Below are 18,918 nucleotides of genomic sequence, written 5' to 3'. Positions count from 1 at the left end.
ACGGAGTGCATGCAATACTAAAGGCATATCGAGAATCATATTGAGTACTGTTATAGCATTTTACCAAGTAACATTTCAGTTTTTCTCTTTGAGTGACAACAAAATAGGAAGATAATACCTGCAAGTATAATCCTATTGGTACAAATATGGCACTTGACAAAGTAAAAACACTTTTAAAGTGAGAGCATTTCAAAGTAAAGTATATACAGAATGGCTTAATTGAAGAACATAATTCACTGGGCAGTGACAGAGGAGGGAGCCACATCCATGCAACATGGAGAACTATTTGATGTAAACATTAAGACATTTAGTGAATATGAAAACACCAAAAGGTAATGGCGTGGTGAACAGAACCTCCATCAAGTTAACACCATTAGCTGTATGCATGCAGGTGTGGGTTTTGTCTGTGTATTTGGATTAATGCTTTAACAAGATGACAATTAACCATGCTTAGTTGACTGGAGCCCCACAGGGCTCTAACTATACTATCAATGGAATGAATGGATGGATGGATGCATACTTAGGCAGAGAGAGAGAGAGATAGCGAGATTGTGTGTGTGTGTGTGTGTGTGTGTGAGAGAGAGAGAGAGAGATAGCGATAATGTCTATTTCAGCATCTATCTGTCCCAGTCTTTCATTCTCAGAACTGACGAGATGTGCCCTGGTCAGATTGCAGTAGCCTGACAATGGAGGGGTCACTTTTGGCACCTCTAATGAACTCTTCCAGCGACAGCCTGCCTGTGGAGGAAGAACGCACAACACATTACAGCCTAAATACAGTATAGGGCAAACTTATTGAAGTAATATTTATCCCATGATGGAACTGGAGTTTTAATCTTGGTGGACATTTCCTTTTTTATTTAAGCCAGCAGGTGACGCTGTTGCATCAATTTAACTTCTTAGCGAAGAATTCAAGTGTGCTGGATGATGGTCTTTCCCCCCTGATTTAGTAGCAGTAGATGACAACATAAACCATACACACACCATTTGCTGGGGGTCCCCAGCGAAATTAGGAACAGTTTAAACACTTTACGCCCTATTTTATTTTGTCAGCTATTTGAAAATAGCCGATCTACATGCTCACAACGCATTGCGATGCATTGTGAGCTTGTAGATTGAGAGATGTTGACAAATGCTGATAATTCTTCTCTTATGGAGGTCCCTGGCACACAATCTTCTCAAATGGAGGTCGGACATATGAATTTAGGGTCCTTAACATGAACATGTTTGAGAACCACTGCCATACACTAATAAATCAGGCTTTGGAGTTGAAAGTTTCAAGCACATTGCACTTCTGACCGCACCCAGTCTGTAATGACACAGCAGAGTTGCATTCAGCCAACCCCCCTCTCTCTCTCTCTCGTCATGTATGTTAATGGTGATGCATTGAGCATCAGAGGCCCTATCGTGCGTGGCGCCTCATCCCTTATGCCTAATCTTATTAGTAATGTTGTATTTATTTGAAAAACATTTTAAAATAATGAAAATAGCCAATCTACAAGCTCACATCGCGTCGATGTAGCTATTTTTACTATTTTAAAATGTTTCCCAAAATAATAATATAAGGGATAAGGTCCAGGTTCCAGTTGCCACTATGGTTGCTGAATAGGCAACTGTCTCTTAGCAGAATTGTCATAAATTAAAGGTTCATAAACATGTTTGAGCAAAATTGAGAATGCTACTGATAAACTACATTAGAATGACATTGAAGTGTTCAGGCTTTGTTTCTTTTAAAGTTTTGTAAAAAAAAGTATTCATGATTTTCTATCAAAACTCATCAATAAATATTTACAATCAGTGAGCTATGTCATATAATACTGTAGTGTTGTTTTAGTTTTTTACGTCAAACATAATGTCAAAGGCTGGTGCAAAACATGTATTGTTGGAAATTCAACCAGAAAAACTTTGGAAACCAGTGCAAAACATTGTCAAATTGAAGGCATGCCTACCCAAGTATTTTGCACAGCTGATGGAAAACACCTGCTGTGACATCACTGAGTGGTTAGAAGTGCAATATGTTTGAAAGTGTCAACCCAGAGCAGTGCAACAGACGTTTTCTGCCTTTCGTGTGGATTTACACTTTACAGAGAGGAATATATTTTTCAATAACACTAGATCTACTTGTGGGCAGTTAATGTGAGTGCCTAATGTGTAAACAGCCATGACTACAGTAACTAAAAACATCCCTAAGATACCCCATCCACGATGGGTTGATGAGAAAGTGTTCAAAACTAGCTGGAAAATCAAGCAAGAGGGGAGAGCCACAAATTAAAAATGGTATACAATGATATCTTAACACAATCCCAAACTGAAGAAGCTGGCGTACAGCTGCAATGTTGGTGAGTTTAACATCGTTAAATCAGATAGGACTTTTCTATTTGGATGTATGGGCTGTCAAGGGTTGGTATTGCAACTCTAGATTCCAGATATTAAAAACAGGATCTAAGAGTTGCTTGCGGCTACAAAGCTGCATGACTTCAGCTAATTCAGGTTAGTTCATGGTAGGAAGATAAAGTGAAAGTCAGGTGGGTTTGGCTCTGGCTGGCAGGTGTAACATCTTCAAATTACAATGTAGCCGAGTTTGGATGGATTTATGCTGTTTATTACGTGTATCTGTTCTGCTTGTCTGTTCCCTGGTTGGTGGGGAAACTTGTTAGCTCTCACTCCATAAACATTGGCGCTTCATCGGTTCTTCAGTGGTTCTTTGAGATGGTTGTGGTGCTATATAGCACCTCAGTGGTTTCACATTGACATTCAAATATAGTTGACTACTTTACAAACATTTAGATAGGTCTGTGTGTCTTACCATCATTGTCAACATCCATCTGTCTGAAGATCTTATCTGTCCTTTTCTCTGGTGTTGATTCATCTTCAGGCATCTTCATCACTGATGACACCATCTTGTATATTGCCTGTAGAGGATGGGGGATAAGTGAGCATTTCCATGATCATGTATAGCAGGGATCTTCAACGTTTTTCAGGCCAAGGACCCCTTAGCTGAGAGGGAGATTAAGCAGGGACCCCCTACTACATGTTGTATAAAATTGTGTTACAGATTCAACTTTTTCATTGATTTCATATATAGCTTCATAGACTTGTTTGACAGCACTATGATCAATGTTGTGTAAATTAATGTTTATCTCATTCACACATTCTGATGTGTATTTTCTGACATTTAACCACTTAAACCCTCAATACAACCCTCAATACTTAGTAAACTTGACCTTTGGCTCTGTAGTCTGTACTTAGTCTGCTCTCTTTTCCCTCAACACCAAATCGAAGAGGGATGAATAGCGGTGCTATTCCCCCCCAGTAACTCTGAGGACCTCCTAGGGGTCCTGGACCCCCTGTTGAAGACCCATGATGTATATGGTTGTGGTTTGATAGCCAGTTCCATTTTGAAACTCGTCTGCTACACATGTTTTAATTTCAAAATTGTATAAATCTCAATTGTTTTAGAAGGCTGAAACAGTATTGTACAGATGTTTGCACAGAGAAATCGTTTTCCTCACTCTGGTCCACTGGCAATTTAAGGGACATGACATGTATTTTGTCACGTTTCAATCTTAATAAAAGAACATTCTAGGGCCACAGACTCAGAAATGTTGTACAGTATCTGTGTCTATTATTTGACCATCAATTCATTGCTAATAATATTAACATTTTTCTTACCTTTATTTAACCAGGGTAAATCACATTGAGATTTCTATCTCTTTTTCAAGTGGGCAATGCTTGATACACTGTTACTTGTACACACATTCACACCTGGGAGCTGGCCATTTACAAACACACTGTTATATGCTTACTTTAAGCGACTTGGGCTTGTCTGTAGTTGCTTATTTGGTCTTCCTTCCTACCTAACCGCTTGTTTCTCTTGCAAAATCTGGCAAAACCGATTCACACATGTCACATACACTGATTCCTAAGCAGCTCCACTGGAGCAGTTTTAGAGTTAGGTGTTTTGCTCAAGGGCAGTTTTACTGTTGCATATCCAATTTCAAGAGGGATTATGTTAATGCTGCTAGTGCTAATGCTTAAAGGCTTTAAAAAAAAATAGATATTCTATTTCATATTCAATGTTTTGTTATGCTACAAATAGCAAAAGGTATAATGCATATTAAGGAGTATAACATAAATAAAAACACAAGCATATAGTCAGGGCCACTTTGACCAGGGTTTTTTTGACATTCATTTTTGTCCTCCCAAACCTAGCGGACTGAGCTAATATTGATATGGCCCAGGCAGCAGTTCAGTTAACCATGTTGGAAGAGTAAATATAGCCACTTTGATAAGAGGAATAAAAATAGAAAGGGCAGCCTGTATCCATGATGAAAATTTAAAATATCATATGACTTTAGATTTAGAAAAGGAACAATAACAGTTATAAGTAGAAACCTTAAATATTGTTTATGAGTATAAAAAATATATAAATATTTGACAATTTGCTTGGACCTATTAGGCCCTGCCTGCATTCACTGTAGTTTTAACATACTGAGAATTGCTGAGCAACACAAATACATTTTACACTATACATTTTCTAAAAATAAATAAATACAGATTTCCATAGGATCTGTTGTCTAATCAATGCACTGATCAGGTTACAGGTTCTCAACCTGTGGGCTGGGGCATATTGCTATGTGTGAAACGGAGCATACGCCTCATTTACAGTGGTTTCATTTTGTGCGCACCAAATATATCTGATCTACAAGCTCACAACACGTCACGCTGTGATGCATTGTGAGCTTGTAGATCAGACATATTTGGTGCAGCTCTAGCAGGTGGCACACAGCCAAGTAGGCACTTGCGCGCATTTTGGAGCGTTCTGTGAGGAAAGAGAGGGAGAGACATCTTCACGCAGCTGATAAATATTCTCAAATAGTCTCATAACTTAACGTAAGAATGTTTTGAATCCATAGCGTCATTGTGTCATTCTTTATCTGTCTCTATAGCTATCTACGATATCGCATATCCATTTGGAGAACCGAGGGTCACGTAACACACTAGCACCGCATTGGCATGATTTAATATAATAACCTAACTGAGAATGAGCATGTGAATATTAAGTTGATGGTGATGATGTCAAGATATCACAGGTGTCTGTTGGACATGAGGCATTAAGCTACAGTGATTCTGACCGCAGTAACGTGTAACCATGTACTGCGTTTGGACAACTCTCGCTTCAACGATTCGGAGAGTTTTTGTTTTACCCACATCTCATGACATCATTAGATCACATTATTAATGCTGCTCCTGTAGATTTTAAGCTTGTGTGCTTTCACTTTATGCACGAGGACATTGGTTTTGTAGCTAGAAAAGCATTCTGTGCGTCTTCCACTCCAGATAGGAATGCACCTCACGCCGCAAGCTGGCTCTTTAAGGTGATGGCACCTGACACTCTGATTGGTTTTACTAATGTAACGCCCCAAACACACCCATGACTAATTCAGGGCCCTTTACGCCGGGCGCAGACACATGGCACCCACATTTAGCATCCTCTAGATACTACAATTGCGCTAGACACACCCCCACGGCAGAAGTTAAGACCATGCCTTTGGTGCCTTTGGTGTTAATTTAACTCCAAATAGTGTACAAATGGAACAAAGGGTCCATTTGGTTTAGTTTGTACACTCTTCAGAGTTACAGTAAATGAACACTGGGATTTTATTGTGTGTCCTCTGAAAAACATACCTGCACGATCTCCAGCATCTCTGCACGGCTGATGTATCCATTACCATCCAGGTCATACATGCTGAAGGCCCAGCGCAGCTTCTGTTCCAGGCCGCCACGAGATGTCACACTCAACGCAATGATGAATTCCCGGAAGTCTATGGTGGCATCACCGTTGGTGTCAAAGGTGCGGAAGACGTGCTCTGCGAACTTTGATGCGTCTCCGTATGGGAAAAAGTTGGCATAAATCTTCTTGAACTCCTCAACGGTGAGGTGCCCCGTAGGGCAATCCTTGAGGAAGCCGCGGTACCACTCCTGCAGCTCATGGTCCGAGAATTCTGTGTTTTCCCTCAGGTCGTTCAGGACCTCAGGACGGAGTTTGCTGTTCTGTTTTCCCATGATGCAATGCTCTTTCACAGACAGACAGACCTGGTCTCCTACAATACTTCTCTACTCTATGGACCTGGGCTCCTACGGTACTTCTCTGCTCCAATGGACCTGGTCTCCTACGGTACTTCTCTGCTCCAATGGACCTGGTCCCCTACACTAGTTCTCTGCAATACTCCCCGACGTCCCCGGCTGCCTGGTTTCCTCCGACCCTGTGGGAGAGAACAATTTTCTCATTAATATCCTTGTGTGAATTACATAAATGATTCATTGGCTCAATAAATCCTCACCGTGTGCAGTGTTTTATAATAAAACTTGTGTGTAAGATTAATTACGGTGAGCCAAGTGGTGATGTCATCAAGTGGGGATTTATATGAAGCAAAAAGATAAGATTACAGACTACAATATCCCAATGCCCCTCTCAGTGGGCTGAGAACTGGTCTCTATGTGGATGCAGTTTTAATCGTCTGGCATTGATAATTTATCGACCATTCACTGGTGGATGGATGAATGTCTTAAGGCATAGCAAGTCTCGGTAAAGATAGTTTCTCAAAGGTCAGAGGGATACTCGTGGCCGTTACTTTACTGTATGAGCTACATTGATTAAATATAATGATCAGCACATGTACGTAGACATACTACACATGCATATGTGCACTGATACCTGGGATAATCAAGTATGGTGACTTGGTATGTGAAGGCCAGCTCTCATTCATAACAAGCCAGATACAGATAAACTCTGCATCTGGCTAAAAACTAAAATACAAATGAAAGGGGATATGGTCATGATGTGCAGAATCTTGAGGACAAAGCATTCCTTTGGCTTATGTGCCTTATGTAAATTCTGTCTCCATGGTAACATTTGGAACATTGTGTTTATTTGTGTATACATATTCGGGATTGGGACACGATGGCGCACATAAACAGCTTATCCTGAGGAAGAAACATAACGAGGACATTAACTGTTGGATAGAAAATCACTGTGCAGTCATCACTCATTGAAGTGCAGACAGTAAAACATCAGTTACCTGGAAAGGTGTGTGTGTGTGTGTGTGTGTGTGTGTGTGTGTGTGTGTGTGTGTGTGTGTGTGTGTGTGTGTGTGTGTGTGTGTGTGTGTGTGTGTGTGTGTGTGTGTGTGTGTGTGTGTGTGTGTGTTGCCGTGGGTACATGCGTGTTTGTGTGTGCGTGCTGTTGGTTGAAATTTCTCATGGGGTAGTGGGAAGATTAACCATTTTTCCAGCCAATTTTCCTCAACAAGCAATAACAACAGCCAGAGGGATTGATACTGTGAAATATCGCATTAGTAGGAGCCATTAAAAATAACATCAGATCTGTGCAGGCAGCTGCAGTAATTTGAAGCCATGGTGATCAACAACGTAGTGGTAATACCAGACAGTGTCAGAATCGGGTTTAGTTGTCACATCAAAGGTTTACAGGTGTAAAAAATCAGGCTACTGCCCTCATTGGGTCAATATAGAGCAATGGTTTCCAGCACCTTTGTACCAGACTGTAACTGTTTTATTTAAAGTTCCTGTTCTTTCGTTGAAATACTGAGTATTTCTATTCTCTGATTATTAATTATTTGATGTATGTAAATGTATTCCTGTTGATTATGCTCTATGTTGTATCTCGGCTACATTGAAAATGAGGGCTTGCCCTCAACTGTACTCCGAGTTGAAATAAAGGTTATGATGATGATGATGAAAGAAGTGGGTGGAATTCTTTATATGCGCTCCATGATTTTGTAGTATTCCGTGAGAAGAGAGGATAGAGGTAGACCGTAGAGTGAGAACAGAAGGGAAAGAGATAGAAACAGGTTTGAAGTAAACAAATAAGATATGACCATAGTGTATATTGTATACGGTATGTGATAGTTGGTATATATATGGTGTGTAGGACATTGACATATATGACTCGCATCACAAAGCAAAGAGTTTAGCCTATTATTTCTTCTTTTCTTTCTTTCTTTTTTTGCAGCAAAGAGAACGATCTGAAAAACATGACCTCAAGCGTTCTTTAAAGATATGTGTGTGCTGTAACTGGGTGGGACAACAAAGAGAGATGTGGGAGTACGAATGGAGTAACAAGAGAAATCGTTTCTGGTTATACTAAACAGGGTGCTCTTCCCATTTGCACGCAGCGTGAGTTTAATGACATATTGATCCATCTGAATAACTTCTATCTCGCCTATCTATGTTGCCATAGGAGCTCATTGGAGAGAGAGACAAAGAGTCACAAGAACAGTCATCATCTCTCTTTTGTCCCTGTTCCAATTATCGAAAAGCTATTGGCACCAGAATGATCTACCAAAGATGGAGTTTTTTATGTGCACACGCACCTCATTTCTCATACAGCCATGTGGATGTAATTTCCGGCAATTTCATTGATCAGAATTGTAGTATGCTGTGGAGATTAGAGGGATGGGCAGATTTAGAAGAACAGTGACTGATACAAACCCTCGACAATGTCTTTAAGGCTTCAAATCATTGAAAGTAATGCCCCCCCCACACACACACACACACACACACACACACACACACACACACACACACACACACACACACACACACACACACACACACACACACACACACACACACACACACACACACACGCGCAGTCATGCAGTGTCCTCTTCCGTCATTCTATACAACAAGATCCTTCCCAACCAAGCACATCATGCACGAACACACACAGCCCTGAGACCCATGCCCCTTCCGTTCTAATATACAACATGATCCTTCTATCCAATCACACACACACACACACACACACACACACGCACAAACGCACACACACGCACACACACCTTCCGTCCTAGCATGCAACAGGATGAGGAAGTAGGCTGTGCCTCCACAGGACGGGGTCACATGGACTTTTCCAGGACAGCTCACTGCGCTGCTGGCAGAGCTGGACCAGACATAAATACGGGCGTCGCTATTTATTCCCCTTAGACACAAATCCACATGAAACACTACAAAAATTCCATTCTGGAACACTGAAAAGTGCTGTGTTGATATTTTACTGGGCCTCTGTGTCATGTTCCCAAAAGGAGAGTATAAATAGTTGTTCTTACAAAACGGACAAATATAATCAAATGGAAAAACTATCACTTCTCCGTGGGTTGACTAAAGGGACTGGATGACTTCCCTCCCCCAGAATGTTTTCATATAATTTGGGCAATTGCGCCTTTCATAAGTACACTAGATTTGATAAAGAGATCTAAGGATGGGAGGATAGTTATGGCAGCAATTCGCAAGGTGAACTTTTAAACAGGTCTAATGGATAATGGCTGCCTCCTCATTGTTAATTTCATAACACGGGCACATCTAGCTGCCAGGAAAACATATTGATATAATTATCCCTCCCTACACACACACACACACACACACACACACACACACACACACACACACAGACACATATATAAGGCTGTGTTTGCAGGGCAGAATAACATTTTACGAGTGTTTCCACAGCTGGGGTATTTATAGGCGAATGTTGAGCTTCCATGTGAATTGTGTGCGTGTGGTTAGAAAGCGAGAGAGCTGTGTGTGTGTGTGTGTGTGTGTGTGTGTGTGTGTGTGTGTGTGTGTGTGTGTGTGTGTGTGTGTGTGTGTGTGTGTGTGTGTGTGTGTGTGTGTGTGTGTGTGTGTGTGTGTGTGTGTGTGTGTGTGTGTGTGTGTGTGTGTGTGTGTGTGTGTGTGTGTGTGTGTGTGTGCGTGTGTGTGTGCATGCATTCACCCATACATTGAATATGTAACATTGTCAAGTGTGCACAGACTTGGAGCGCTGCTCGACGTACAACAGCCCGTTGGGAAATTATCCAGCACCAGCACCATGTGTTGAGTCTTTTCAGTTCTCCACAATTACACAGCAACAGGCTCTCCCTTGTCACTCTGTCACTACATTAAACTGCCTTGCTGCAACCCCCCGCCACCTCCGTGCATGGCTGCACGTTCCACTTCTTCCATTGGGGCCCAGCCTGATGTATACTTTGTTGTACGACAGTTGAGCATCCCTTAGCTAATGAGACTGTTTCACATGGGCTCCGAGCTCATGCGTCCCTTCACTCTCTCACACCATGTGGTATTGTGTATATACCCACCAGGCCGACTGGTGTTCCTGTGACACCTTTGACCATCCGAGTTTCACAGTGCCTGCCTCCTTCCCCATATGGAAATTATAATAATATATAGTATGGTGGGTGCTGAAAACAACTGAAAACAACTGATCTATTGGCGGCAAGCGACACCGTCATGCGATGGAGTATAAATTAAGCTTAAGCCTTTGTAGTTTCTATAAACTCAGTGATAGAGAGAGAGAGACAGAGAGAGAGAGAGAGACAGATAGAGAGAGAGCGAAATGGGCAATTATATAGCCTACAGGCACCCATGCACTCATGTAAACACACAAACGCATGCATGAACTCACTCGCACACATGCACATCACACACACACACACACGCACGCACGCACGCACGCACGCAAATAGAGAGGCAGCCATATGCATTCATTTTACTTATAACAAATAATTTCCAAGTAGAGTAGGGTAGCACCTCCATTAAGCATGAGCTGTGTAATCATTGTCTGTGTCACTGAGCTGTTGACAGTGCTCATTATTGCACATGGAAGTGGTGTATAGGTCAAATCCGGGCTCTATAGTGTCAAAGGAATCTTTCCAGTGTGTGGGTCCGGGGAAAAAAAGAATCTCATCCTTTGGTTCAGCTCTTTCCCCTATACTGGATAGCTGATCACTATAAAAGCAACTGCAGCCCTTTAACCATTTGGACAATTCCCAGTCTCCTCCCAGAATAGAATTGGCAGGGCATCTTAATGATGTCACAGGGTCACAGGGAACATTTCCCATCGAACAAACCCGCATAATCTGCCACTGAGAAAATATTATTCTGTCTGTCTGTATTGCAGCTCCTTTTGATAGGAACGCAAATTGAATAAACTGATATGCTTATGGTGGTTGGAGTGAAAGCAGACATTCATTTCACGTGTCAGGGAGGCATGTTGTGCACAGGATGAGCAGCGCTGACTCAGTCTGAGCTGCAGTCAGCCCAGCTCGGTGCTCGGTGCTGGTGCAAATCCATAATGTGGGCAAAGAGTTTTGTCTGATGTGTATTAGGTGCAGGAGAAAGGGCGAGAAAATGAGTTTTCCAGGCGTTCTCGCTTTGGCAAGTGCTTCATACCAGTTTTTTTCTGAACTGCTGTCAGAGGAAACCATACATAGTATAAAGATTGAGTCCCTTGACACATCAGTAGCCAAGGCAACAGGATAGTAGGGCTCAGGAGAGAGGGAGGCGGTGCAACTAGTGATCGGAGGCACAGGGCTGGAGCTATGTGCAGATCAACACGAATACTATATTGTTTTGTATAATAACAAATAATAATAATAATAATAATAATAATAATAATAATATGTATTATTTGTATTTAATCCTCAACGGATTCATCTGCAATTGAATATTCAATATGTACAAAAAGGATAATTTTCAAATGGTATATTCATGCATAAAACAATGTTATGTATTTTTCTCACAATTATTATATTTTTAATATGCAAATGTTAACCACCAAAGCCCTATTTTATAATTTTACAAGATCTATAAGATCATAACGCGTGACGCATTGTGAGATTGTAGATCTAATTTTTTTTGTAGAAGAATTATGAGAACTTAGGGGACATCAGGTTGAAACTGGTTAACTGAATAATAATAGGCCTATACTGCATTTTGGATATCTGAACATTTTGGGTGAAAATAATATTGTAGATTGACGAATTATGACAAGAAAGAAAGTAGCTTGTTTACCTTTCATGTGTATTTTTTATGTGCATCACTTTGTGACTTCTGTTTAGAAAAGTGCATAAATAAAGTTATTATAAAAAATTGGGATGTCCCATAGGCAAATTACCCTGCCAGGCTGCACCTTTAATATATAACCAATAGGTTTGACAAATAATATTTATTTCTTCACTTCCATAGCCTGCACAGTTTTGTGTGAATGTAGGCTAATAAAGAAAGTTGCCATAATCTGGTAGGTTAGACTCAGTAGTGTAAAGTAACCAAGTAGATTTACTCAAGTACTGTACTTAAGTACAGTATTTTTAGGTATTTTTTACTTTACTGGAGTATTTCCAATTTACAGTACTTTTAGTTCTACTCCACTACATCTCAGAGGCAATTGTAGCCAATATTGTAGCCTACTTTTACTCCACTACAATTATTTGAAAACTTTAGTTACTGTATAGTTACTTTGTAGATTTTTATTATTATTACAAAACATATCCGAAATGTATATAGGGCTGAAGTGGTTAATGTATACATTAACCACTTCAGCCCTATATACATTTCGGACATTTGAAAATAGCCAATCTACAAGCTCACAATGCGTCAGAATGCCACGCATTGCCACGTGAGCTTGTAGATCTGCTATTTTCAAAAGATTTTTACACATTTGAAAACGTGTGAAATGGGACATTCTGCATAATTAAATGAGTAGGTCCTACTTTCCACTTTTCATTTTGATACCAATACTTTTGTACTTTTACTCAAGTACATTTGACTTATAACAGAGTATTTCTACATTGCAGTGTTGATACGTTTACTTAAGTAAAACATATGAGTATACTTTTTCCACCACTGTATAAGTATTAGAACATTTGTTAAGGGGGGGAAAGGCCAAAATGTTAATGTAACTTACCGCTTTATGAGTGATCGTCCGGTTGATGGATGGTCTGGTAATATAAACCCACTCCTCCCTTTAGAAACGGGCTGCCGATAACTTCGCTTATTTCACACCTACTCATGAAACTCACACACAAAAACACTTTCAGAGGGTCGAGTAGTTGCCTCAACCTGAACAGAGAGTTGCTTTGTAACAGGGTTTTTGGTTCAGTAAGGTACGTTTTCTTTTTAAATAGGCTATAAAACGTATATATATTTTAAACCGTTAAAGAGTATAATTGCCGACAGGGCAGTGGTAGTTGTATCATTTTGTAGGATGTGGCATAGAGGTCGGTTTTCATTCGACTCGCCCACTTTCATGGGGGGGGGTTATATTTCGTGTAAATGTTATTACACTAATACACGTAATGTAATTTGCTTTCCCGGCGTAATTTGGGTATGAAATTATTTCATTAGGTTGAAATTCTTGAATAAATGCAGCTGTTGAGATAAGTTATGCATTTTTTACATTGTGGAAAACAATCCTCTGATCCCCCTCCACACGCAGAATGAAACATTCCAGATATTCGCTCCTTCCATCCTCCTATATTCGCTGTGTGTCATGCAGTGGTGGAAAGTAACGAAGTACATTTACTCAAGTACTGTACTTAAGTACAATTTTGCGGTATTTTTTACTTTACTGGAGTATTTCCAGTTTTCAGTACTTTTACTTCTACTCCACATCTCAGAGGCAAATATTGTACTTTTACTCTGATGATCCACTACACTTATTTGAAAACTTTAGTTAGCCTACTTTGCAGATATAAATTATTATATTATAAAACATACAATAACCACTTATACGCCCTATTTTATAAACTATCTACAAGTTCACTATGCTTGGATGCGAGTTGTTGAGCTTGTATTTGGCTATTTTCAAACATTTTAGTACTAGGCCTACTTTACGTATATTTTGATGCCGATACTTTTGTACTTTTACTCAAGTAACATTTTGAACACAGGCATTTTACTTGTAATATAATGTGGTATTGCTACTTTTACTTAGGTAAAATATCAGAGTACTTCTTCCTCCACTGGTGTCATGGAAATGTAGAACCCCATTTATTACACTAGTTACAGATGAACTACCATCTCCCCCACATTTACACTATTTTGCTAAAATTATGTTTTCTAAAAGTTTATTTTCTTTCATAGGCCATATGGGCAGGCTACTGTTTTTAGAAGCAGATAAATGCATAGTCAGTCGTAAACATAATTAAGTTATAGCCCATACTATTACTAATTGTAGTAGCCTACAGTGGAAGATAAAAAAAAGAAAAGAAACTTATGTGTTATTACAAAACATTCTGTAGGATGTTTGTGTGGAAGCTAATCTACTTTGCAAAGCAAGTGGATTAATCTAAAATTGATTATTATTATAATTATTTATTCTAAATTTCCCCAGGCGGAGAGAGGGCTATCGATTGTCCAATTGAGAATACCAGTGACGAATGACTTCCCATGGTGAAGTGACGTTGCAGACATGGTGGTATGTATGTCAGCACTTCAGAGTATTGATAAATAATTAACTCTCTCTCTCTCTCTCTCTCTCTCTCTCTCTCTCTCTCTCTCTCTCTCTCTCTCTCTCTCTCTCTCTCTCTCTCTCTCTCTCTCTCTCTCTCTCTCTGACCCTCTGAAGCCTGACACCTGTGTTTCTAAGCACATAGAGTGTTTATGTCCCCCGAATAGTGAAGCCTAGGAGGGGGAGGGAGGGAGGATTCATTGTAACACTAATAACTTGCGTATGATTGACACAAGCTGTGACTGTCAAAATCAGTTTTTTTGTTTTGCATAGATAGGCCTATTGAAGAATGGAATAATAAAAATAAAAACATCTTATTTCTCTGATCAATATTGCAGTTACCTTTTCCCCCAATAGAGGCATCAGGTATCATACTACAACTTAAACCCCATATGGGTAACTAACCGGAGTCCCCCAGGGCTCAATTCTAGTATCTTTTCTGTTTTCTGTTATTGTGGGGAAAGCTTTAGCTGAAAATAGTGTCGATCGGCTTGTCGATCGGCTATTTTCAGCGAAAGCTCTCCCCACAATACCGATGCTGGGGTTAAGTGGTTAACTTACAGATTAGTACATATTGCACTAGCATGATGTGACAGCTTTTGTTCTTTCTCAGAATCCTAATGATCCACTAGAGGACACTAAAGCATACTCCACTCTCATTGTAGGTTTGACCACACTGGGCATAGAGATAACCTTAAAGTTGATGCAGCAATTGATAATTAACTTTATTTCTCTTCTTTAGTTTGTTTCGTTCCCCAATGTGGTGTTGTTTATTCAGTTTCCTTGATGTGTCCTTGTTTTTGGTTTGTGGTGGGACAAAAATAAACGAAATCTTTTAAAAACACATGTTAACCACTAGAACCCTATCATCTCTATATATTCCGGGGCGAACGGTGCATTGTGAGCTTGCAGATCAGCTATTTTTGCCGAAGAGACTTTGGTGTAGAAGAGGGACAAAGCTAGGGGCCCAGTATAGAGCCCAGGGGGACTCCGGTCAGAGAAGTATAGAGTTTCGGTGGTTTAAGTTGAGTGCTCTGCTATCAGATCATTTTAATCACTAAATAGTTTGAAAAGAAAAGCAATGGGTATTTCCCAGAGACGAACCCTCACCTCATAACATTGATAGCTCGATCTGACCTGTTAATTATTGACGAGTTTGTTCCTTCCTACGATTTCCAGACTGTTATGTACGGTCAGTTTTTCTTTCAGCTTGTTTTACATTATAGGGACTCGGAGGTTTTGTTTGCCACGCACACACACACACACACACACACACACTTACATACACGCACACGCACACGCACATGGGCACAGGCACAGGCACTGGCACAGGCACAGGCACAGGCACAGGCACAGGCACAGGCACAGGCACAGGCACAGGCACAGGCACAGGCACAGGCACAGGCACAGGCACAGGCACAGGCACAGGGACAGGGACAGGGACAGGGACAGGGACAGGGACAGGGACAGGCACAAGCACAGCTTTTTTTGTCATGTTTTCAGGTTGACAAAAAGCAAACAACTTAACTGCTTACCTCTTGTGACCCACTGTAAGTTTGTGGCTTAACTGCGGGTCTAGGCTATGTTCAGACTGGCAGCCGAAATCAGATTCTTGGCCTGTCCAGATCAAGCTCAAAATACATCACATTGTGAGCTTGTAGATCGGCTATTTTCAGCGAGTGTTGTATAGATGAGGTTAAACATTACTCACACTCTGTCGTAGGTCATTACCACATCTTGAAACAGATATGTCAGTGATGTCTGTAATGGCGGAAAAATCTATGCAGGAGAGTAAGAAAGGCCTTTGGATTAGTCTGTGTGCAGAAAATGATGATTCATGATGAAAAGCATAAAAGTAGTTAGAGTACAGATACTTTGTTTACTCTTACTCTGCTTACTTACTTAAAGTAAATGTTCCAAGCATGATTAACAAACAATGAGTTCATTTCTGGCAAAGTGACCACAAAGGGAGAGAAGATGGCTCCCACAGGAGATTGATCGGACACAAGAGGCAGATCATGAGTTCACTAGGTGAAAGTGAACTTATGGAGAAAATGTTGTATTTTGTTATACCTAGAAATCACGTGCAGATAACCATATGGCTTAATAGTCACAAGATGGTTAATATTGCCTAATATGAAGAAATAGATGAGAAGAGGAGGGGGAGAGACCTATTGCCTACTGAAAGAACGGGTATAAATATTACTAACGTGTGTGTAATCAGAGAATTGAACGGAGGATTCGAACGGAGATGAGCTCGTGCTATGCTATTTGTGACCTGCTGGCACGAAATAAAGCTTGATGATTGAAGATCCACCTCGACTCGTGTCCTTCCATCTTTCCATACACCTGGTGAAAGAGTATCCTAGTCTACAGGTATCCACTTCATGTCTCAATATACAAATCTGATATGTTCACATGGATATAACAGTGTGGACAGTCAGTCCTAAATAAAAACTTTATTTGTATAGTTTATAAAAAGATCAAATTTGAGAAACACATCGGATTTGCCTGCAGTCTCAACAAAAGCATCTTGCAGTGGGTGCTTTTTTGCATTGCTCCGTACCATATAGTCTATTTAATTCAGTTAACCCTGTGAAAATGTAAACCTTAGCCCTGCCAGTGTGTAAGTGTCAAGCTTTACTTGTGAAGCTACAGTGGAACACTATTTACACTGCCTGTTTGGTTATGTAGTACATATGTCTAGAGTTTGTTACATGACCTTCTGCACTATATCATACAGTACTATGAACTCTTGAGAAATAGTGTGTAAATGCAATTATGACCTCTGCTCTGCAACCACAGTTGTTCACATGTACATTTAGTACAGTGGCCTTGTGGTTAGAGTGTCTGCCCTGAGATTGGGAGGTTGGGGTTCAGGTCCCCGACCGGGTCATACCACAGACTATACAAATGGGACCCAATGCCTCAGCACCAAGGGTTGGATTTGGGATAAGTCCCAGCGACATACTAGCGTCATGTCCAGGTGGTGTACTTGTACATCAAAGCCGGGGAATGTACTTGTACATCAAGCCACCTCACGCTACAGACACAGTTGATAGGCTCCTACCGTATTGGCCACATGGCTCAGGAACTGTTGGTTCCTGATGCTACAGTATATAGACAGTGGTTTGTGACATGCACTCATGCAGGATGCACACATCACATATTGATCTTTCTGTCTATACCTTAAACAGACTGTGGGGCAATGTTCTCACATAGTGTCCTATTAGCCCTGTCAATATTTAGGAACACATGGCATTGAAATCAAGGTTTAACTCAATTTAGATAGTGGTGCATGTCTTTTCACTTATTTTCAACATGTGCAATTTGTACACATACAGCATTTCCTGCAGTCATCATTGGAGCAAGAGAATGGAATCGAGACTCGTGCTCCCTCAAAAGCAGTGAAAAGGTTTCAACAGCACCATGCAGATATGATGATGCACCTCTCATGAAATGTGAGCGAGTAGGCTGGTCATAAATGGACATCAGGGTCCATAAACAAGCCTGACCCCCCATATGTTCTGTTGTTTGAGAAGATTGACTCCAGCTTGACTGCTTGATATTCAGTCCGACATTAATTGTCGATTTGATTTGACTTGATATACTGTATACTCATTGTATTCACTGTTGATAGATTGTATATTATCCAGATATTCACTGTTGAAGGGTTTGATACTTATCTTATCTTACTTCTTGGAAGTTCTTGTTGTTGTGCTAATTTATGCTTTTAAAGTTAGTTTAAAGAGGCCCATCGTAAACGGGGAATGAGTTCTATACAGTGTATGTGAATATGTGACTGGTGCGTTGTGCAAACCACTTCCAAAACATATACCCTTGTATAAAAGGCACTAATGAGCTAATCAGTGAAAGAACAAAGGTTGGATCCAACACAAATGTGCTGATCAATGTCCAATCACAATGTGAGAGTGAGAGTGAGAGAAAGAGAGAGAGAGAACCGCATGGCATGGTTATTGTTATGTACTGTATTTTTCATGGCCAGTATAATCTTGGGTATTATTATTAAGTTAAGGAATCACGTAGCATCTGTTTTCATCAAACAGAGATGAGTTCACACCAGGAGGATCTCATCAGAGAAGACGTTTCATGGAGGAGTTTCGTGTGTGTGTGTGTGTGTGTGTGTGTGTGTGTGTGTGTGTGTGTGTGTGTGTGTGTGTGTGTGTGTGTGTGTGTGTGTGTGTGTGTGTGTGTGTGTGTGTGTGTGTGTGTGTGTGTGTGTGTGTGTGTGTGTGTGTGTGTGTGTGTGTGTGTGACAAAGTAGCCTACTGTATGTGTTTCTGCAAATTATTGCGAGAGTACCTCTGCACATATACAGTACAGTACAGTGCAGGCATCATCCTGCACCCTGTTAAAGGTAGGGTAAGTGATATTTAAAAAAATAAGTGTTAAATAGCTCTATATTCTGATAGTACTCATTGCTATAGAGTGTTTGTTCAGTAACAGGAGTCTCCATGTCTCTCCAGCTCTTTATTAAACAGAAAATGCATTTTCAGGTCAGGATACCAATTTTATCCAATCAGGATAGAGAACTGAAACACTATCACATTTGAGCTGATGGGTAATCTCTCCTGGTTGGCTGGAAT

At 40.5% G+C, this 18,918-nt stretch overlaps 1 protein-coding gene across 1 annotated transcript; it reads right to left on the bottom strand.

The window, feature by feature from the left end:
• Positions 1-76: 76 nt before the first annotated feature.
• hpcal1 (hippocalcin-like 1) lies at positions 77-13,046 on the bottom strand. Its single transcript, XM_080452982.1, has 5 exons — positions 12,767-13,046; positions 6,166-6,266; positions 5,689-6,130; positions 2,807-2,912; positions 77-738 (listed from the first exon to the last, which is right to left on the bottom strand). The coding sequence occupies exons 3-5, from the start codon at positions 6,064-6,066 to the stop codon at positions 641-643; spliced, it is 582 nt and encodes a 193-aa protein (XP_080309108.1). The 5' UTR covers positions 6,067-6,130; positions 6,166-6,266; positions 12,767-13,046; the 3' UTR covers positions 77-640.
• Between the last annotated feature and the right edge of the window lie 5,872 nt (positions 13,047-18,918).

This window comes from Gymnoscopelus braueri, assembly GCF_963280865.1.
Source record: "Gymnoscopelus braueri genome assembly, chromosome: 16".
Lineage (NCBI taxonomy): Eukaryota > Metazoa > Chordata > Actinopteri > Myctophiformes > Myctophidae > Gymnoscopelus > Gymnoscopelus braueri.
The sequence above is the reverse complement of the archived record's forward strand: the minus strand, read 5'-3'. Positions and strand labels throughout refer to the sequence as shown.

Coding starts and splice junctions, on each gene's coding strand:
- hpcal1 (XM_080452982.1), bottom strand. CDS start 6,066: ATGGGAAAACAGAACAGCAAACTCCGTCCTGAGGTCCTGAACGACCTG. Junction 2,913..5,688: donor AGATGCTGGAGATCGTGCAG/GTATGTTTTTCA, acceptor CATCCTCTACAG/GCAATATACAAGATGGTGTC. Junction 739..2,806: donor GATGGATGTTGACAATGATG/GTAAGACACACA, acceptor CTTCCTCCACAG/GCAGGCTGTCGCTGGAAGAG.